Genomic DNA, 23,443 nt, shown 5'->3' on the forward strand with positions numbered 1-23,443 from the left:
ATATAATATAAAGAAAAAAATCGGAGTTGCTGCATAGGCAAAATATAAATAAAACACGTGGTAGATAATTTGCCTTGATATTTAATGAGAAAACACGCGGAGATCGGATTTTGTCGTGCTTTCACAATATGCTTTGAGGCAATTGAACTACTACCTACAATATAAATAAAACATATATAAACATAAATATATATACTTATGTACTATATAAGTTTATATTATACATAATTATATATAATTATATACATATTTTTTTTAAATTTAATGAAATAAGTATACAGTTAATGACGATTTAATTGCTAGATATTTTTTAAAAATTATAATATTACTATATTTGGAATGATTCGTTAACAAAATACTGTACATTAATATTTAACGTTGACACATGTCATGTTCTAGTGTTTTGTCAGACGATATTCTGCCAATTAAAATAAATACATCGGCTAGATCAAACTAGATCACGTGCCCGGGATTAATCGTCGATTAGTCGCCTTCGTATTCAGTGACTATTTCAATAAGTTTGCTAATACAATCAGTTTGCTAAACTATTATTATTACAAACTATTATTATTACAACTATAGCGCTACTGCTGTGACTTCAATTGTTTATCATTTAGCAGAATTCATTGTACACTTGTATCGATTATTCAAAGTAAACATTCTAAATTAAAACACTTTAGCTGTAGTAATTTACCTATCCCTGTTGTTCTCTAGAGATGCGTGATTATATTTCAAATTTAATCGTGATGTTGATCTAAAGTAATGTTTCTGGGCTTGAATCTCCTTCTCTGGGTGTAACATTGGTTGAGACCGTGGTAAATTCCGTCTTTTGACACATACCGACGATTCCTTTAAAGTGTTTTTTAAAACTATCAGTGGCGAAGGCATAAATAATTGGATTACAACAACTATTCGAGTAGGAAAGGCAAAGACTGAATAGTTTCAACGAGGTTGTAAGCTCAAACAGCTCCGTTCGATAAAAGTCAGATGACCAGAAAGTTTCCAGCATGATTATAATGTGTGAGGGCGCCCAACACACTGCGAACATCAATACCACAATAAAAACCATTCGTGTGATTTTTCGTTTCCTACGAATTGAACGCTCCTGGGCCTGTGCACTTTCGGTTCCGCATGATTTCTTTTGCCACACTTGAATTAATATTTTTAAGTAACATGCGAGTATGACAAGCAAAGGAAATGCGTACAGCATCAGGAAAGATCCCGTGATAAATATTTGCTTTTGATTGTCGACTGGAAATTCTAAGATGCATTCATATTGACAACTTTTAGCTTTTGCGTAAGAAAATACAGGAATCGGGATGTAGATAATCAATGATGCTATAAAATAAAAAAGAAAGAACAGAACTGTCAATAAATATATTAACATAACATAGGCTTATCAAAATGTGTGATACCAACAATAAATGAAACTAATTTCAAACCGACAGTAGATGGCTGAAGCCCTTTACGTTTTTGCAAATTTAATGTAGTAGCCTACATATAGTTAGTAGACAATAATAATAACAATAATAAATAATAATAATAATAACAATAATAGTGTATTTTTATATAGCGCACATATCTATCTAATGTAAGATGCTCAGGGCGCTTGACATGTGGACTAGGAACTCGATCAATGACTTTCTTTGCCCTAAGGGTCCCTCGTGTCTGTGCTACCCGGTAACCAGGTACCAGCAACTCTCGTCGTCCACCACAGGGGCTCTGTCCAGTACACCGGTGTATCCCCTAATCGTCTCGAAGGATGTACTGGGTTCTTTATAATGCACACGAACCATTGTATACACTGGGCCTACGGTTTATAGTCCTTATCCGAAAAAGACTTGTTCTACCACCAGAACCATAAGCGAGCGTGCCGCTCGAACCATCGCCGATATTATGGCTATAGCTTGCGGCGCTCCTGCTAACCGCTCGGCCATTCGACTTACATTTGTTTTGTCTAGGACATCTTCTTTGGATAAATGGCTTTTATTACAGTATTTGACCCAAGTACATATAAATACAACGATTACAACGAACGAAATATAAAGTTTAAGCCAAAATTGATGTTTCTTATTCGATAATTCTGTCCCATTCTTTTTTCAAGGATAGTACCAACATACATGATTGTATCTGTAGGTTCTAGGGCTTGGCCGGGCCGGCACTGGCACGCAGTGATATTCAGCAATTTTGTTGTGTTGGCTTGTGAAGCGGTTGGCGGGTTTCGTGTCTATGCAAGCTCCTCATCTGCCTTATTTAAAAAAAATATATTCATATTTAGGCCTATAGGTCTGATTGTAAATTATATTGCAAGGCATTTTTGAAATTGAAAGCAAGAAAGACAGAGACGGAAAGAAAGATTATTTTACATTTCGCCTTAGAATAAATGACATTGATCTTTCCCATTATGTCGTGCTTTGTTGTTAATTTATTTAATAATCTTATAAGAAATAATCGGCATGAAGCTGTAATAACATACTTACCTATCCACGCACTCACGTCAAGTAGCAGAACCTTTTTTGTTGTGCGAGTGTTACGTGAACGGACCGCATGTACCACTAATTGGTAGCGGTCGATTGACATGGCCGTCAGAGTTAATATCGTAGCCTGCACTGTCACCTGAAAGATATTACAATTTTATTCATCAATAATAAGTCATTCGAATAATAGTTTAACATATCAAAACGTTGTTGTTGTGTTCAATTGGGCGATTCATCCTTGGCTGTTACCGACCGACATTATGTGCTTGAATAAATTCGTTTAATTGGCTTAATTATGTAGTCTAATAAATACACAGGTGTATATTAATTATCTGGTTCTTATTTTTCTTTCATGAGGTAAACATGATTTTTCAACTCAACTTTCTCTAGCTGTATTATTACAGATTATGTGTCTCAGCTAAACTGTTATTTTCAAATTATTTATTTAACAGTTTTACGTAACATAATAAAGTTGTAGTCAGAGGTGGCGCCGTGGGAGGGGCCGTAGGAGGGGCCTCGGGGGTGGGAGGGCCCCCCTTCGAGGAAAAAAAAAAACAATTCATCGGGGAGAAATAAAAAATGTATATGTATTTTTTATATATTAGATTAAATAAGCTTTTAAAACCCCTAAACTGTTATTATTATTATTATTTTCTTGGTTGGGGGGTGGGGGGAGGCTTCGCCTCCTGGAACACTTCAGTGAGATTTTGAGCGGCGTCCAACCACGCCCGCTTTCTTCGTCGGGGACATCGTCCCACCCTCGCCGACGGCAAATCCTGGCGCCAAACGCCCTTTAACGTAATTCCTGACTAAACAACGTTGCAAGTGGTTCTGCAACATTTGTTAAAATTATCTTCTAAGATAAAGTTTACAATGTTACAATGAATTTCGTAATAAAGTTTTGTATTTACTGGAGAAGTACCGTACAGATAAACTCATTTAAAATAACTCTTTGACATACAAGGTTTTCAAAGAGTGTTTTTATCTGTTTGCTGCCTAACCGTATGGTAGTCATGAACTTTTAGCAATTTTATACCCATCGAAGAAACAAACTCTAAACTCTTGGATTATCTGGTTGCTATGCTCAGCTAATAAAACTTAATACTAATATTAATGATCTCTGTCAGAAAATGTTAGTGTCAAATTTAGATGGTACAGCAAGGGGCCGAATTGTCGTGCGCCCTCAACGATTTTAGTACTTCATAACAATCAATAACGATAGCGACAACAAAAAAACAATGACAATAGCAATCCGTGAAAAGAAAAGAAATATAAAAATAGCAATTGTAGAAAATGAAGAACAGGACAAAAAAAAAAGAAGAAATGAATTAAAACGGGTATTAAATATAAATTATAATACAAAATTAATAATTGTATAATAAATTTATTAGGTAAACAATTATTATTATTATTACAGTATTATTATTAATATTATTATTATTATTGTTAATAATAATAATAGTAGTAATAATAATAATAATAATAATAATAATTATTATTATTATTATTATTATTATTATCATCATTATTATTATTATTATTATTGTTATTATTATTCAGAGTGTGCGGACGTGCCAGTACACCCGTTACAAACAATCTATTATGTATCCTTTTATATTTTAGGGTAAAGAGAGACAAGCGTAGACGAAGTGCGTCAATGTATATTATACGGCGTGGACCTCTGAAGGTTGAGAGTCCATGACAGCTGCGCCAAGTATTGCTACATTAGCTTTTAATGAAAAATCTAAATATAACTTATTAAATTATAGCCCTAGTCTTGCAACACCAAATTTTGCCATAAAAAACTATGTAGAATTCCATTTTTATTTCGCCAAATACCCGAGCCGTTAACCTGGCGTTTGACAATCTCTCACAAACTTCCGCTAGGTGTCATCATATAAATACGATGTAGTTGCAGTTTAAAAATAAACCATTTTGCCCACAGGGAATTAAAGAACTAAGCAAATATAATTATACACATAGTGATATAAGGACAAAATGGTTATTCTGAGTTTATTCCGTGAAAGCAGATGGTTACTTACTAAATACTAAAAGTAGGCCTAAAAACGTATTTTTTGTTAATAAAAATTGCACTAATTTGAACATCATGCAGCACTTCTCTTTTTAAATGTATGCCTAGGATCATTTGTATTAAAGATAGAGATTTATCTTTATAATAAGGATAGAATAGCAACTGAATTCGAATACATATTATCTTAGTGAACCACATTGATATCAACACATATTAAATAAATACCGTCATTTTGCTACTAAAATTAGAAATTAAGAAAAAAAAAATGATATAGTACTCACAAACATCATATAATTCATGCCTCTACACATGGCTGAGTTGGGGTTCCATCCCATGTAAACTGCTGCCGTTGGTATAGTACAGACCACCAGAAACGTTATGTCAGTCGTTGCCAAATTTCCAATGAAAAAGTTCGTCACAGATCTCATGTCGTTGTACCGATAAATGATGAACAACACAATGGCATTGCCAAGTAAACCAATTACAGAAATCACTGTTAGAATCAGAGGAGCAACTATTTTAAACACGTTTAAATAGCTTTTTATATTTGGAGGGAACGATAATTCTATATCCTCACACGTAAAATTAAGTAAGTCGTACACATCATACGCTTCAGCCGTTTCTACGCCAACTTCGTCCGCGGCAGCCATGGCAAATGGTACATTATAGAGTTTCTCCGCCATAATCTCAGTTCTAATTATTGTATTATGGTATAGGATACAGCGTCCGTCAATGGTGTTTCTGCATAGCGGTCAGCCGAATAAATGCGGCTGTTTTGATTTTAAATTCAAACTGCCAATTTCCTCAAGGGCGGCCGTTCTCATTATCTCTGCTGCGTACTGAAGTTCCGCAATTAGGTGTCAGTCATGAGATCAAAAAATAATGGTGAAACTAAATCATTTTAGCCGTATATCGCGTATGTTAATTGCTCTCTGCCTGTATCTTCCGTGTAACGAGGCTATAATGGTTATTAAATAATATTCCACTTTTGCATCATATCTTTTAAACTTCCATTATTATCTACAGAGAGAGAAATTGAAAACGCATTAATATACCGTAATAATTCTAATCTTCAATCTGTAAATAAGCGCACAATGGTATCGTTTACAACAAATTTATTATACAATTCTCTCTTATACAATGAAAATATACTAGTACCAGCCCAGGGAGTATTTCGTGGTTCAAGCTTAATAAAATAGTTTCCTAGACCAGACAATTAATAATATATTAATATTGACACAATCCCTAAGTTATATAAAGTATTATCTAAAGCACCATCTACCGGTACACCTCCATTAAATGTGAGCGTACGCTATTGATACGGATGATAGTGCGTGTATTACCGTCCTATGTATCTAATGCCTTCAAAACGTTAATATAACTTGTAAACGGTAAAGAGGGATTTTCGAGTTTGAAGGAATTGTCCCAATCGATATTGCGTCTACATACATGAAATATATGAATAAACAAACCTATATAAATGAACCTATATAAAAAGCATGTGTGTGTGTGTGTTATATAGGTATATATGTATTTATATTCAACCTAGCATGACCTTAGATTTACTGTGTGAACAATTGACAGTTGTATGAGACAAGGTGCCTGTGGGTTAGATCTGCGCCTGTATTGTAAAGGTTTAACGGTATAACTCTCGTCTATAGTGGGAGGATCAAATCCCACCAGGACAATTTTTCATACAACGATGAAAAGCTATGCCTGATACGATTATCATAATCATCATGTTCCCATTTGAGTACTTATTTATCTTTATTTATAAGTTTATATAGGAAGTATATAGTGTTTGAATAAAGGACATAAATACATGGTGTAGCATAGCTCTAAACGAAATGTCATATAAATATACATTTTGTAATAAAATGTATGCGACGGGATTTGAACCTGCGACCTCTCGCTGTCAAGGCGAGCGTAATAACCATTAGACCATAGAGGCTTCATGATTGAACAGATTTAAATAACGTCAGATACACTCCATTAATTTCTTTCTTTATTTATAGGACAACATTCGTGTTAACAGTGTTAACAACTACCTTATTTGTATTATATGCTAGGCCTATTATTTGTTCCAGATGTACCTATTGTGTAATGGAGTGTATCTGACGTTATTTAAATCTGTTCCACCACGAAGCCTCTGTGGTCTAATGGTAATGGCGTTCGCCTCGACAGCGAGAGGTCGCAGGTTTGAAACCCCTTTGGAGGCATTTTATTACACAATTCATTCATTCATTCATTCATTCATTCATTTAGTTAATAGGAGAACAGAGCTCTACACGATATTATGTCCTATATCCGAACACTGTATTTACCTTCCTTTGATGATTTATATATAATATTAGGCCTATGCAGTATCTTTTATAAGGCCAGCAAGTCACCTTGCTCTTAACTATTTAGTACAGTAAGTCAAAGCTAAAGAATGTTCAATTCACAGAAGCTTAAAAGGCTTGTTCTTAGATTGTTATTACCTAACAGCTTTTGATCTTAATGGTATAGAATACCATTCTACAAAAACCGTAATATAATAAAAATTTGCTATAAAATGAAGACGATGCTTAAATTGTATGGTTAATTTACATACTTTGACCTATATAACAGTCCTGCACAGTTTGAAACTGCAATAAGTCTCATGTATTTGTGTTAGGCCTATAAAATGTAATGCGTATAATGTTTCAAATAATGTGAATTGTTAGGCAGACATGATCCACTCTTTAAGTCTGAAATGCTTTGTAAGCACAACAAAGTAATAAAGACATTAATAACGGCACTTGGTGGTATTAAAATATACAGTAAAATAGTCGGAATCGAATACTAATTTAGAAGATATTATATTTAATGTATAGTCGGAATTGTTGAAATGAAATGACACAATTAGCCCTACACAATTATTAACCTTCATTCAAAATCATATTACTTTGTTTTTTCATCCCTCATTCCGATAGGGTTACATTGAAAAATAACACGATAAGTAGTTCATTGCCATTACATTATTACGAATATTAATATTTTATATTTAGTCCAATATAGTAAATGGATATACGCGTGTTTTATTAATGCGCTGCATAATTATTTATCAAGTAGCATTCTTGTGTTGATGTATTTTCTCTAATACCAATGGTGTATCACTATCAATCATTGCCAAATGTTCGAACCATGAACTTTCAATAATAAAAAAAATGGAGTCAATGAGTATGCTCTGATTGATAGCAAATACATAACCCTTCGTCACTTCATTTGGCAAATGCGTTGTCTAATTGTATTACGCCATTTTTAACACATACAGGTTTAAGCGTACTTTTCTGCATACTACCTTCTCCAGGATGTGTTTATGACCAAAGGTCCATAAAAGTATCAATGAAAATTATATTTAAGTTTGCTATCAACGAGGTGCATCTGCCTACAATTCTGCATCATCATATCTTACTGTTTTGATAATCTCTAGACCCAATGGGCCCCGAAAAATAGGCCCCCGAACACCAGGAAATATTACCGAAAACCTTGTTGCATGTTTTAGCCACAGAGTAGTTAGGCCCACTTGTAATTCCAGCCCCAGGCCCCACAGCCCTTTAATCCGGCCCTGACTCTGATGTGGTGTGATTGAACTTCTCAGTATCTTTGAAGTGCAAAAAGGCGATCTATAAAGCATGACAACGCACACCGGGCTTATCTAACACTATAGTTCTCATATAATAATAATAATATCATTTCGATTAGCGCATTAATCATTATTACAGCACTTGCAGTTGTATAATCATTGATCATGTAACTATAGATTGGAAAATGCTACAACAAATTGCCACAACATCCTACTTATACAACTGATTATTATCCTAGTTTCGCCATATTGGATTTTTTTTAATAGTGCCCCAACAGAGGGTCCCTCTTTTGGCTGCTGGCATCCTACTGAAATTTAAAAATAGGCGTGGACAAATTATAGGCCAAATTTAATGTATTAAGTTAATGTATACAAACATATCTCTAGAAGCCTTCCCCCTACCAAACAAAACTCATGTTAATCCCAACATTTAGAGCTGCATACAGTAGCATGCTAATGGTAGCCACTTTTTAGATCTTTTTATACATTTAATTCCTTGTTGATTGATTGCTGCTCTTCTTGAGTTTCAGTTGGAGGCTTTGAATGCAAGTTACAACAGCGCATCGACTTTGGAAAACGACATTCAGGCAGCTAGTTACATGTCCAATGTTCATGAGAACAATTTCAGTATAATAAACGAGCAGGGAATTACTCATGCTTCTATTAATTCAGTTGGGATACTCAAATATAACATAACTTCGTAGTTTAATTTACAAGTCTACGACAGGCACGTTACAGGGTGGTAAAAGTTTATGGCTTATCCAAATCCTCCTTTTTACGAGCGTGAATTTGATGGCTTATTGATTGATATTTTGTAAGACAAGGTGGAAATTGGTACCTAATGTATTTGATCAATTTAAATGTTAAATAGACACGAATCTAATGTTAAGTTGAAATTAAATTTTCATGTACGGCGCATATTTAAGCGGGTAGTCAGACCAACGCTTTTCCAGTGCAGATTTAAAGGTGTTCAAAGAAACAGAATTAACGTCCTCCTCAGACAAAGCATTCCGAGGAACAACACGTCTTCTAGAGAAACAACCCAACCTCAAATTAGTTTTAGAATACTGGTGATACAGTTTAAAAGAATGACCTCGTGTATTTCTAGAAGTTTTAAAATCAAAAAACAAATCCACGGAAATATTGTCAAATCTAAAAGTCTGAAGAATATCAGCTCTCTGCTTACGATAAGTTAAAGTTGGAAAATTTAAGGTTCGCAATATTTCTTGATATGGTAAATGTCTAATCTCTTGAAACCTTCGAGAAGCACGTTGCTGAATTCTTTTTTAAAGTTGATCTTCATCTTTTTCGAACTTACAAAATTACAGTACTCAAGAGTGTGTCTCACAATAGCTTTATGCAATCTCAAAAGACCTCTAGTTTAAATTAAAAAAACGAAACGACCTCTTGATCATACCCAGTTTCATATTAGCACGTTTGGTTACATCGGCAGCATGTGCAACAAATCTCAATTTAGGATTAAATGTTACGCCTAAATCCTTCTCTTTTCCACTAATTCAAGCTCAATGTTATTAATAAAATAAGAACAATTTTGGGTTATGCGTTCCATAATGAATAACTTTGCATCTTCATTAAAGGGCATCTGCCATTTCAAAGACCAAGCATACCAAGCATCAATATCAGCCTATGTCTGTATTGGATTCCACAATCCTATAAAGTTTGGTGTCATCAGCAAATAGTTTAACATCAGACACAGCAACCCGCGGTAAATCATTGATAAACATAATAAAAATGATAGGTCCAAGAACACTACATTGTGATATTCCACTGAGTACACGAGAACGACAGGAAAGATGACCATTGACAGAAACATGTTAACTTCTCTCTGAAAGGTAAGCACTTATCTAATTTAAAAGTTTTCCTCTAATACCAAAACCAAATATTATACAGATATTTTTTTTTTCAAAAGACGTTGATGGGGAACAGAATCAAAAGCCTATTTGAAATCGAAATAGATGCAATCAAAGCTATGAAACTCATCAAATTCAAAAAATTTAGTCGATTGTCCAAGAACCTCTAGCAACTGGGTTGCACAAGGGCGACCTTTTCTTAAACCGTACTGCTCATTACAAAAAAAAATAATTAACTCCGAAGTGGTCCATAATATTATTACTAATGACGCGTTCCATAGTCTTGGCAACAATAGAAGTTAAATTAACAGGCCTTTAGTTCGATTGATCATCCATTTTACCTTTTTAAAGATGGGAACCACCCAAGCCTCTTTACATGACTGAGGAGCCGTGCCCTCATATAACAACTGTCAAAAATTACGGCCAAAGAAAAGGATAATTAGAAACGAAGTTCAAAAAAGGACTCGCGTAAATGCCTTTAGGCCCAGCTGATTTATTAATGTTTAAAAATGTTAACTTTTTTTTCAAGTATTCCTTCTTTTGCAAACAATACGTCAGATTACATAGTATCAGAAACAATAAGAGATTCAGGGATAATAGCGAAGTCTTCAACAAAAAATGTGCTACTAAAAAACTTATTAAACAATTCGGCCTTACCCTGATTGTCAGAAATACAATCACTATTTTCCGAGACCAAATTGGGAATACCAATATCTGAATTGAACTGACTTTTAATATAATTCCAAAAACATTTTTTCCTAGATTTTATTTCATCAGGTAATCGATTTTTAAAATTAGACTTGGTTCTTATTAGATTTGTTGCAAAATTCCTGTCTGCAACAAACTTCTTCCATTTATCGTTTACATCAGGTCTGGACTTTGGTTTACTTTTGGTATATTTTTCCCAACCTTTATTTTTCTTTGCAAAAGCCTTTAAACATTCTGTATTCATCTACAAAAGATTGTTGGTATCTCTTTTTCTTCTCAGAAGAATACAAATTTCAATGGAATCCCTCAAAAACGTTTCAAGAAAAGACAAAGATTCCAATCTGGAAATCTAGAACCAAAAGTCTGGAATTCCCAATCAACAGATTCAAAAAATATTTCTCAATTTATCATAATCTCCATGCATGTAGCCTAATTCCTAATAAATGGCTTTTCCTGAACGTTTCTAACAACTGACTTGTCAAATGTCAATGTTGCATGATCACTCTTGCCAAGAGGGGGGGGGGGTCCGTACTTCCACATTGCTAATTGTATCTTCTTTATATATTAATATCGAATCCAGCAAATTATGCTTCTGGCCCTCCCGAAAACGCGTCGGGTGATTAACATGCTGGAGAAACACATCATTAACGATATCAAAAAACAACTGACCATCACTACGGTCTCCTTTATAACATACTCTCTTTCCCAATTAATTTGTCGATAATTAAAATCTCCGACTATAACGATATCAGTAAAGTACGATCAGACACCGCCTTCAGTAAAGAACATAAATCATTGTTTTTGGTAACTGTACCAGCGGGACTTGTATTCACAGTTGTGTAGCGCTGGCATAAGTTTTTAAAATCCAGTCGTACGCGGCGCCCCATTGTTTGTATTCCCATATTGCATTTCGGTGGAACAGTTTTTTGCTGTGGAGAACTCTATCTTGAGTTTCTAGATCTTTGGTTAAAGCAACAAAATCAAAGTTATCTTCTTGTAATCTTAACTTCAACTCACTCTTCTTATTTAGAAAAGAATAGTTGTTCGTGTAGAAAAATGTAAAATTATTCGTGTAGAAAAATGTAAAATTGTTAACTGAATTAACACTTCAAAATAAATCAGCATTGCTTCGTTGCTTCTATTGTTTTTTTCTAAATTAACATTATACGTTTTCCCACTAATCTAGTCAGAATTTTCCCACACCTTGTAAACAAATCCTTCTTACCCTTCTTGAGTCGCTTCTCCATTTCTTCTTTTAACTTCTTATGGCTGTTTGTTTCACCCTTCGTTCTGTCATTACTCATTGTAATATCATTGCATCTTCTTGGACGTCTTAATATTATCCCAAACGCATCTTTATAGCATACTTCAAAGATTTCGCGCCACACAATACGGCATATCCTTTGAAGATGTTCTAATTATATTTAGTATAATTATTATTTTAATTAATAGGTAAAATAATAGTTATGTTGTATTATATTGTAAATATAGCTAGACCTAGTTATAATTATGGTTATTGCTATATCTGTCTCTTATACACATCTAGATGTGTATAAGAGACAGATCAAATACAAAAACCTTGATTTTGGCATCATTCAGATATGTATGTTATAGGCCCATCCCATATTTACGGTGGAATCCACTTTTTGACAGTGGCCCACCCTTGGGCCAATTCACATCTTATGGAAGCGATACCTAGTCGTCCACATAGAGACTGACATGCTGTTACTTGCAAATATTCATAGCTCTTTCAAAACAGTCAACAAATTAATTGAATTTTAATTTAATTAAATCGGATTTTGTTTTTGTATTGATATAAAACGATATTCTTATTGGCATTGGTATTTGGCTGTCTCTTATTCACATCTAGATGTGTATAAGAGACAGCAACTGACCATCACTACGGTCTCCTTTCTAACATACTCTCTTTCCCAATTAATTTGTCTATAATTAAAATCTCCGACTATAAGGATATCAGTAAAGTACGATCAGACACCGCCTTCAGTAAAGAACATAAATCATTGTTTTTGGTAACTGTACCAGCGGGACTTGTATTCACAGTTGTGTAGCGCTGGCATAAATTTTTAAAATCCAGCCGTACGTGGCGCCCCATTGTTTGTATTCCCACATTATTACATTATGGTGGAACAGTTTTTTGCTGTGGAGAACTCTATCTTGAGTTTCTAGATCTTTGGTTAAAGCAACAAAATCAAAGTTATCTTCTTGTAATCTTAACTTCAACTCACTCTTCTTATTTAGAAAAGAATAAAAATGTAAAATTGTTAACCGAATTAACACTTCAAAATAAATCAGCATTGCTTCGTTGCTTCTATTGTTTGTTTTTTCTAAATTAACATTATACGTTTTCCCACTAGTCTAGTCAGAATTTTCCCACACCTTGTAAACAAATCCTTCTCACCCTTATTGAGTCGCTTCTCCATTTCTTCTTTTAACTTCTTATGGCGGTTTGTTTCACCCTTCGTTCTGTCATTACTCATTGTAATATTTTTACTTCTAGCTATATCGTAGACCTTCCCTTAGTAATTCTTCTCGTTAAATATAACTTTGATTGTCTTATCTCCGCGAGTGCCCACACGAAATAAAGTCCTAAATTTAGCTTTAAACCCCTGTTCATTACCGATAGTTTTGATAATCTCATTATTGTCGTGTGTTTTTCTTTCATCAAGTACATCACTCTTATACTCCTCAATACCATAGATCATCATTTTTTTTTCTACGCCGGAACTTTTCACATCCATTTTCAAATTTAGTCTCAATCACCTTCTCCATAGCAGTTAAATCAAATTCTTTGGTCTTATCTGACGCAATATCAGCGATCTTTTGATTAAGCTCTGAAATTTGCATCCTGTGTATTTTCTTTATATCCACTAACGAATTCATAACACCAGCAACATTAATTAATAATATATTGACAGTTAATGTGGAACCATAAAAAACAAAAAAATCACATTTAAGAGTCCTATCATTGTCCGATACGACAGAATCGCAGGCACCGCATTTGTCCGCTCTTGAACTCAAATCCCGTCGAGACAATAACTCAGTGGGCCTATCCATAAATATCACTTCAGTCGTGAATAAGATACAAACAAATAAAGAGTGACTAAAAAATGTCCTAGAAGCAATATTATTTCACCAGCTATATGAAGACTATGAAAAAGATCAGAAAACCAAGATAGAAATTTACCGACCACGAAAGCACGTCTGACCACTACGCAGCGCCCTCTAATATGAACTGGAGACTTGTAAACGCGCGATAAGTTAAAAGGAATGGTTAGATCAAACTCGAACTGTAATTTATCAGCCTTGCATGAATTGCGTGCAAAAGGTAAACACTTTTTAGTGGCTGTTTCAAAGCGTGATACATCAAACAAGAGAATAATATATTATGTGCCTGACAAACTAAAATTTACATGTGTCAGCCTCAGCGATCGCTTTCCAGCTTCTACGTTCTCTCTTGCGGTTACTATATGAATTTGTGTAAGCAATTATCTTCAATCAAATACAAAAACCTTGATTTTGGCATCATTCAGATATGTATGTTATAGGCCCATCCCATATTTACGGTGGAATCCACTTTTTGACAGTGGCCCACCCTTGGGCCAATTCACATCTTATGGAAGCGATACCTAGTCGTCCACATAGAGACTGACATGCTGTTACTTGCAAATATTCATAGCTCTTTCAAAACAGTCAACAAATTAATTGAATTTTAATTTAATTAAATCGGATTTTGTTTTTGTATTGATATAAAACGATATTCTTATTGGCATTGGTATTTGGTATTGGTACGGTCATTTATAATGCGCCTCTTCCTTGCGGTTGTCAAATACTATGGTCATCACGCATAAGCATTATTATAATCATCGTCATCAATATACCAATTTGAATGTTACTGTTGTGTCATGACATGTTTTATCAGCTTGCTGATCACTCATTCTTGTTAAATCTTTGTAAAATCGAAACACTAAGGTTAATTAAATTTAGAGAACATTCTATTATGGCTATGGAGCAATTTATGATAAACAAGGTCTCTGAAATATTACTGACAAATGTGTTGCAGAAATTATTGTATTTGATGATGACAGTAATATGCTATTCATCCCTTTCCTATTCCCAGATATTACTTTAATTATATCAGTTAAACAAACATCATTAATGCGCAGAAAAAGATGTAAAATGAATATTTTGCCAAATGCAAGCTCACCATGCAACAGCTTTTGGGATTACAGAAACATTCATGCTCCTGGCATGGCCACATGTTATTGTCGTCGTCTCTGAGTAATTTAAACAACGATGAACTCTTAAATTTCTTAAGAATTCTAACTGTTACATTCTATTTGTCTAGCTCTATTATATCTAAAATCGTCAGCATGCTGTGCATCTAGAAAACAATTTTTTTTTTGCCTTATATTGGTGTTGATGATTACTGTTGAGCGTGTGTTATTACTGCGTTGTAAAGCATTGAGGGGCTGCTGTTCTCAAAACTCATGATAAATGTGTGAATTTAAGTAACCGTTCAGGATACCTGAATGTTCAGTGCAGGAATGTAACTTGTCTAAACTTGTTCATAGTAAGCATACCATGAAAATATGACATTACAGGCTATGATAGCAAAAATAATTCGCGCCACTTTTAATATCAAAAGCAAAATCGTATCCTGCCTTAACTCCCAACATTCACATAGCATATGGTTTTCCTGGTTATACTGTGAGTTGGTAGATTGTACTAATTGGTTTGGGGACTTGGGATCTTTTTTTATTTATAGGAGAAAACTTTAGGTTGCAAAATAAAGAAACAGGACACACATTTACCTCGCAAGGCTATTAATGTGGCCACATAGAAGAGAACGACTTGTTTTTATTGAATTGAAGTATATTCATTTGTGCTTTATACGGGTTTACTTCTTCAGTAAAATGTTATGTTCTCTCACATGGCCCAGTACGCATAAAAAATCATCATGTGATAAAATCACATGTGAAGCAACACAAAATATCAATAAATATTCAAATAGGTATTGGAGTAGCCCTAAAAGTAAATCTTCTTCCAGATTCAGTTCTAAATTTGGGCAAAATTATGTTTACTGCAGAACTGGATCTGGTAGAATAGTTATGAACACTGTCAAATGAAGTGAAAATGTTTGGAGAGAATGGAATCTGACACTCAACGAAGGTGAATAAGTGTTTATTACTCCTTTTACTATAGAAAAGACCAACAAAGAGAAGTATGCATTTGAACTAAATTTGCTCTGCGGTCAATTAGTTTATCTAATAAACTCTTCACCAAAATGAATCACAATAATTGAATAAAGGTAAAATGAGAGATTTGTAAAGTACAATTAGAAAGTTTTTATGAATATGAGAGTTTTTATCAATGACTTAGGTGGTAGGAGCTATTGGAGTTTGACAAAAGTGTTCATTGTTCTGCAGTTGATGAATAAACAACTAATGAATGAGGAACGTGGTTTGCATTGCTGTTTTCATGAAATTTTCCTTTAAACTTCCCTTATAACATATGAATGTCAGCGTTATAAAAGATTCAGATTGTCCGGCGTGAATGCTTTTCAGTTTCGGGTTTCAGTATCGGATATTCATGTAGGATCCGGAGTTCACACTAAAATGTACGTATTTCTTGTTGGTGAGATTTTGTGGAACACTAATGTTGCGTAAAGGCCTGGCTGTGTGTCCACTTAATAGGGCTTTACGAACTCCTTTCCGAGTAGATTGGTGACAGAAACATCGTTTGTGTAAATGCCCTAATCATCACATGATTATCACAAATCATCATCATCATCATCATGGCGCGCTATGGTGATAATTAATCAATGCAGTCGTTGATCTTTGAGTTCAACTGACCTTATTATGATCCCTGATACTGACCATCCAAGGTATACAAGGCAGTGTATGTAATTTTAATTTTAATAATATACATGTCTTAAGTTATAACAATCTCAATAAATTACATATTACTGAGCACATGTGACTTTTGGCTAAAGTTGACTGACAGTGTTCTAAAAGCCTCTACTATCATTCCGCATAAACATGGTTAAATGAATTAATGCAAGTCCACTTATCTGATCAAGACAAAATTCCTTTTATGTGATACTCATTGATGACACTACAGTAGCGTACGGTATTCATCTGTTTAATTGTCATCTAAAGTGAATATTACCATAATGTATTACTTGTTTATGTGAATAATCTCAGCAAACAGAAGCCCCTCCTATTGTGTGTGTTTAACGTATGACTTTCTATTTTGTTTTTTTAAATATATTTCAAAAACCAACCTTTCTATAAAGACATTATATTTCTTCCAGCATCCTCATTAAATATTGATTGATCTAAACATTAATATATATAATTCACATGCAATGGGTTTTTTTTTTATAATTTCATTTAATAATTATTATTTCTAAAGGTTCAACTTTGAACACATTAACCTTCTCATAATTTCCGTAAAAAGGATTTTTTCTGTACAAATGTTCACATTTAAAAGCCCCTCCTATTGTGTGTGTTTAACGTATGACTTTCTATTTTGTTTTTTTAAATATATTTCAAAAACCAACCTTTCTATAAAGACATTATATTTCTTCCAGCATCCTCATTAAATATTGATTGATCTGAACATTAATATATATAATTCACATGCAATGGGGTTTTTTTATAATTTCATTTAATAATTATTATTTCTAAAGGTTCAACTTTGAACACATTAACCTTCTCATAATTTCCGTAAAAAGGATTTTTTTCTGTACAAATGTTCACATTTTTGTACAATATCATACTAGAAATTTTCATTTCACTCAATTAAAATAACATTTGCAATCATTATTGATATTACCATAATCCTACCAATGGTATTATTGGGATATTTTTGTAGCTAATCATATCAATATATTCTTTCTAAGAAGTAAATTATTCAGCATCTTCGTTTATAATCATAATAACGAGACTTGGTACTTTGCAGGCTGCACAATCACCTCATTATTACCAAGTGGAGAAAATGGTAATGAAAAGCTAAGATAATTTGTCTCTTGGTGTGAAATATAAATTGGATTTTGACCTCCAATCCGGTTTGGCGTCATTGAAGATTGTGTGTGACTTACATTATGGTGTCTATTTTTATCCTATGCGTGTACAAAGAGGGAACATTTTAACTGAGTTCACAAGAAGTTAGACAATCAATTCGCGGTTAACGTATTACAGAATGCTATTAAAGACTATTAACTGTGACAGCTGTGGTCGCAATGACATAGGGACGTCATACAAGCGTTAAAAACAAAGGGAAAAAAGCGTATTTTAACAATAATATTAGTTACAATACAATACAATGATGCAATACATTTTTATTCGAACATCTATAATTATATAACCAAATAAAAACATTTATAGTAACAGTTTGAAGTCAGACAAAGGAATCTGTACAAATGAATATTCTATGACATTGAAGGGATGTTTGAAGAAACGATTGGGAACGACGAATAAAATACTGATCTTTTTAAATATTAACTAGGAGTAAATGAGCTATTATAAAGGTGTATATTTTTTCTCCGTAATATCCTGCTTTCAAAATAGAAATAAGATACACAAAATATTTAAAAAGGAAAATGCCAACGACAGAGGAAGTAAATGATGATAAAACTGTGATTATGATGATAGGGTGAAGATTAAAATGCTGATGATAATGTAGAGTGGAGCCGTAAGACGCTTGTGTTCCAATAAAGGTCCTGGGTTTAAATCCAGTCAAAACTAAGGAATCATGATGGAATAGTGTCCTCCAAAAATCATGAAAATAATATTGGTGGCGATGATTGTGGTGTTGTTGAAGATTATGATAAAGATAATAATTCTGACGTTAACAATGATTATGATGTTTATAATAAGGTCGGTGATGAATTTATTAAAGTGAGAATGTCTTTCGTATGCGAATTGAAGAATATAAATAAAAACAAAATCAAAATAGAGGGATGGGGGTGTCCCGACCTACCGAATTCTTATCCCCACAATGGTTGATTTGGGGTACATAATGTTTGTCATTGGAACTTCTAGACGGCCGGCATGCCATTTTTAGACTTCTTTGAATGTATGAGGTTCCGTTTGAATGGTCCCTTCTGAACAACATTATGCAGAAAAAAATTGCACAATATAAAGTATAAAAATTGCAGTAACAATACAACAACCTACAGTTAAAACATTTATACATACAGTTGTTGATTGTATGCGTTGTCAACAGCTGCTTTTATGATAGTAAAGGATCGAAATAGGAAGTACTGTTTACTTAACTCTTTTTGTTAGGGCTTGCACCTCGTGTCTATTAAACACTTGTCTGTTCTTAGCAACTAATATTAAATTTACAAAGAAATTAGCAATGCCGTTTTCCAAACTATTTTTTTTTTCAAACGGGTGGGGGCACAACAGTTTTAGAATAGATAAGTGAGTAGTACATAACATTAATATGCATTGAACTTTTTAAAATTTATTGGCAAAACGGGGAACACGTGCCCTCGCGCCCCCTACTGGATCCGCCCCTGTAACAAACTCGACATTTCAAACCGGTGAATTGTATTTCAACAAATTTTGCACCAACTTAAAGATACTGTACTGTACTAGCCGTTTACGATAGATTTAAACAAATGGCATTTTCATAAAAAAATATTGCCATATATGTCTTTTCCTTTTGTCCGAAAGTGGGTGCAATTTTCCAGCCTGTCAGTTTGAGTGGAAATAACAATGTACCTCATTATTAGTATTGTTTGAAGCGTGCATGGCAAAGTAATAATATATTTTCAAACGGGTGGGGGCACAACAGTTTTAGAATAGATAAGTGAGTAGTACATAACATTAATATGCATTGAACTTTTTAAAATTTATTGGCAAAACGGGGAACACGTGCCCTCGCGCCCCCTACTGGATCCGCCCCTGTAACAAACTCGACATTTCAAACCGGTGAATTGTATTTCAACAAATTTTGCACCAACTTAAAGATACTGTACTGTACTAGCCGTTTACGATAGATTTAAACAAATGGCATTTTCATAAAAAAATATTGCCATATATGTCTTTTCCTTTTGTCCGAAAGTGGGTGCAATTTTCCAGCCTGTCAGTTTGAGTGGAAATAACAATGTACCTCATTATTAGTATTGTTTGAAGCGTGCATGGCAAAGTAATAATATATTTTCAAACGGGTGGGGGCACAACAGTTTTAGAATAGATAAGTGAGTAGTACATAACATTAATATGCATTGAACTTTTTAAAATTTATTGGCAAAACGGGGAACACGTGCCCTCGCGCCCCCTACTGGATCCGCCCCTGTAACAAACTCGACATTTCAAACCGGTGAATTGTATTTCAACAAATTTTGCACCAACTTAAAGATACTGTACTGTACTAGCCGTTTACGATAGATTTAAACAAATGGCATTTTCATAAAAAAATATTGCCATATATGTCTTTTCCTTTTGTCCGAAAGTGGGTGCAATTTTCCAGCCTGTCAGTTTGAGTGTACATTTTGACAGTGTATAAAATATTAAATATAATCTAATGGTGGTTATAATGGTGGCTAATTACATTAAGCGTTGAATATTAATTAGTATTACTGCTATCAAAGAATATTAATTTTAGTATTCCCTAATAGCTATTGTAAACATATATGTTTTAAACCTACAAAAAGCAAAAAATACATCGTATATACAGTCTACAAACTCGTGTAGGTACTACAAATACATAACACAAAATAAGCCGATAATATAATATCGTCAAAAAGTGTATTATATTACAATCTTTGTCAGTATTTTAGTGTAAAAGTCTGGGGCACAGCGTTCGTGCCCGCAGGTGCCCGGTACTATACTGTAGTAAAATCGCAAATAATAGGCCTAAAGCCTCATAATTATACTCAAAGAACTTCGTTTGAACAAAGTACAAATACAAATAATATGGAACAACATCCACACAAAATAATAATACATACGGAATCGATGAAACATAGAGTAGGTAAAGTGGAAATCGTAAAGGAACATTTTAAAGTAAAATAATATAATTTTGTATTATAGTTATTTAAAGAAATACAGTTACCTTTGGGACATCCCGATTGTTTTATATGTTAAGAATAGGCCTGATGGAAGCATATAAAAGATGAAAAGCGGCATTAGCTGTCAAAAAAAAAAAGAAAAGGAAAAAAGCTATTGTAAAAAAAAAATGTGTTGATGGCTTGTTTGAAAAAATGGATATCTGGTATAGGTGAAAAACAGGAAGAATTAATCTGGTTCCGAAGACGGGATGTAAAAGGAATACATGATTGCACGTGCAAAGAAGTTTTAGACCGAGCAATGTGAAGACGATGTTGATGTCCCACTAACAGATCTTCTTGTAGGTCTGGGTAATGGCTGCTTATGTCGGATAATATTAGCGATCTATGTCTATACAGCACACATAGAACTGATACATCGTTGGCTTAAAGGCATAATGTTGTAACGCATTAGATCCGGGATTGAGTAGCCAAAAGGGCTTTGGATTGAACTCGATCAAACAACTTCACCACATATTTCCCTGCTCCAAATAAGACAGGACAGCAATACTCCAATACAGGACGGATAGATAAATACTTTGTATAGACCTATTGTAATTCTGGACTTTGATTGACTCTCGATGTTTTTGGCTGCTCCTGTGTGGTGTGGTGTCCAGTTTAGCGTCCAAGTAATGTAATGTAATGGTATCGACTGGCTTCAGTTCATGGCCCATGAAAAATAATGTTGGATGAACTACATTCGTAACGTAGTTAACCGACCAGCGCTTCCACTCGTAAAGCTTTCTGTCGCTCTACTGGAGAGCGTAGACACTCACCTGTCCCCTTATCCATTAACAACAATGTCTCCAATGTATCTTTACACTCTATCAATGCTAACTCATTTAATTATGTTTTTATTTTGGCCTTTAAATCTTCTACTCCACCCTGTGTCTATCCTCCTGTATGTAACGTTCCCATTCCACAACTTTCTCAAATTAACTTAAATGTTCACACTGTTAAAAAAGTCATTAATGGCACTACATTAAATATCACCCCGTCCTGACTCTGTCCATCCATTTATATTAAAATCTGCTTCTGAATTTATTTCCCCACCTTTATTTAACATGTCACTTCTGAAGGGGGAAATCCTTTCTGCCTGAAAGTTTTCACACTTTCCTTGGATAGGGAACACTCCTATTAAGGGGTTACTTGTCCATAATTAATAGTAATATAAGTCGATTTATAAGGCGCAAATAAACAATGGACACTTTCTCAGTGTGCAAAATGGTTGAATCAATACAATTTCAACCCTCATTAAGGGGACTATTTTTTTTTTAAATTGTATCACTATTTTTTTTTTTTTTTGGATAACTAAAAGTACAATAGATTCAAAATAACAAAATTTCATTCAAATTTAAAGTTTGACAATTTTTGAGCAATAAAATGAATATTTGTTCATCCTTAAAATGGATATCGGTATTAGGCTCAACGTTTGTGTTACTTTTTATAAACTAATTATGCGTACTTTTATATACGATTTGACTTTTAATCATGAGATTTATTTTTCCTTGTGTAGTTTCCTATAGGATTGAAATACATTTCACTATTCTATTCATTCTGCTGTATTTGCCATTGCACTAGAATCCGGAACAATATAGAACTTTTGTTGTTTTAATAACATATATTTTGATTTCATTATAATTAATATAAATTAATATAAAATAATTATTGTATTTGCATTGCAAATTATTGTTTCAATTAACTTTAATTTAAATTGTAACTCGTTCTAAGTCAACTGAAATAAAATCATAATCTATGTCCTCGTTGTATTAATAATGAGATTGAACATTTTGTGCCCTCTGAAAATATACCGTCGTCATTTAGCGCCACCAAACATTACTTCATGTGATGATATTTAGCTCTATACAAGTTATTTCGATTAAATGATTAATTGTATGATTATGTGCCAAACCTTCTCTTAAGGGGACAATTTCGCATTTTTGGCTAGTGTCCCATTAATATGGGTACCCCTATTCAGGGGACATCCTATTAAGGGGACACTTTTATTGGTCTCGAAAGTGTCCCCTTAATATGGGTTACTGTAATTATAATAAGAAGAATAATAGATCAAGACATTCATTACTGAAATCATTCAAAGTAAATTAAAGAAAGCAAAAAAATGGATACACAATAATCAACATTAAAAGCCTAATTACCAACTGAAATAGAAAACATTATCTCCTGGAGGGCCAGATTACACTTCAAATTGGATGATGAAATTGTTTTATTTTGTTTTGTTTTGTTTTTTTTTTCATTTCTGACTGCAAGCACTTCATTTAGAAATTCCATAGAGTTAAGTAATTCTGATTGTTGAAACCTTACTGCTGGAGAATAAACTAAGTATGTTTAAGCCTTGATTGCAAAGTGCTGCTTTTAGTAAAAGGCAGCAGCGGAACTTAATTACTACGCAATTACAAATATGATGTCAAATGTAGTGCTTTTTTTATTCACGTTTTTCACTGTACTTTATTTCAAATTAGATGTGAGTTCAAATGTAAATAATTTATCATTTATCTATCATTATGATGTGAGTAAGAGTTTTAGATAAAAGTATCACTGTCAACATGCGAAAAGTGAAGAACTGACCAAGCAAATTTAATTTGAAAATAAAATATATATGAATATACACATATATATATATACACATATATATACACATATATATAT

At 33.6% G+C, this 23,443-nt stretch overlaps 1 protein-coding gene across 3 annotated transcripts in view; it reads right to left on the reverse strand.

Moving 5' to 3' along the window:
- Positions 1–6: 6 nt before the first annotated feature.
- LOC117115335 (G-protein coupled receptor 54-like) overlaps positions 7–23,443 on the reverse strand; it is a 29,410-nt gene continuing 5,973 nt past the window's right edge. For 2 of the 3 annotated variants that reach the window (XM_033259085.1, XM_033259086.1), the window contains exons 2-4: positions 4,791–5,529; positions 2,481–2,616; positions 7–1,338 (exon numbers count right to left, since the gene is read on the reverse strand). In XM_033259085.1, the coding sequence (XP_033114976.1) occupies positions 755–1,338; positions 2,481–2,616; positions 4,791–5,192 (1,122 nt within the window). In that variant the 5' untranslated portion in view covers positions 5,193–5,529 and the 3' untranslated portion in view covers positions 7–754. Of the gene's footprint in view, positions 1,339–2,480; positions 2,617–4,790; positions 5,530–20,784; positions 20,823–23,443 lie in introns of those variants that run through there. The other variant, XM_033259087.1, reaches the window with a different exon arrangement.

This window comes from Anneissia japonica, unplaced genomic scaffold, assembly GCF_011630105.1.
Source record: "Anneissia japonica isolate Jap-2015-1 unplaced genomic scaffold, ASM1163010v1 scaffold287800_len1627635_cov199, whole genome shotgun sequence".
NCBI lineage: Eukaryota > Metazoa > Echinodermata > Crinoidea > Comatulida > Comatulidae > Anneissia > Anneissia japonica.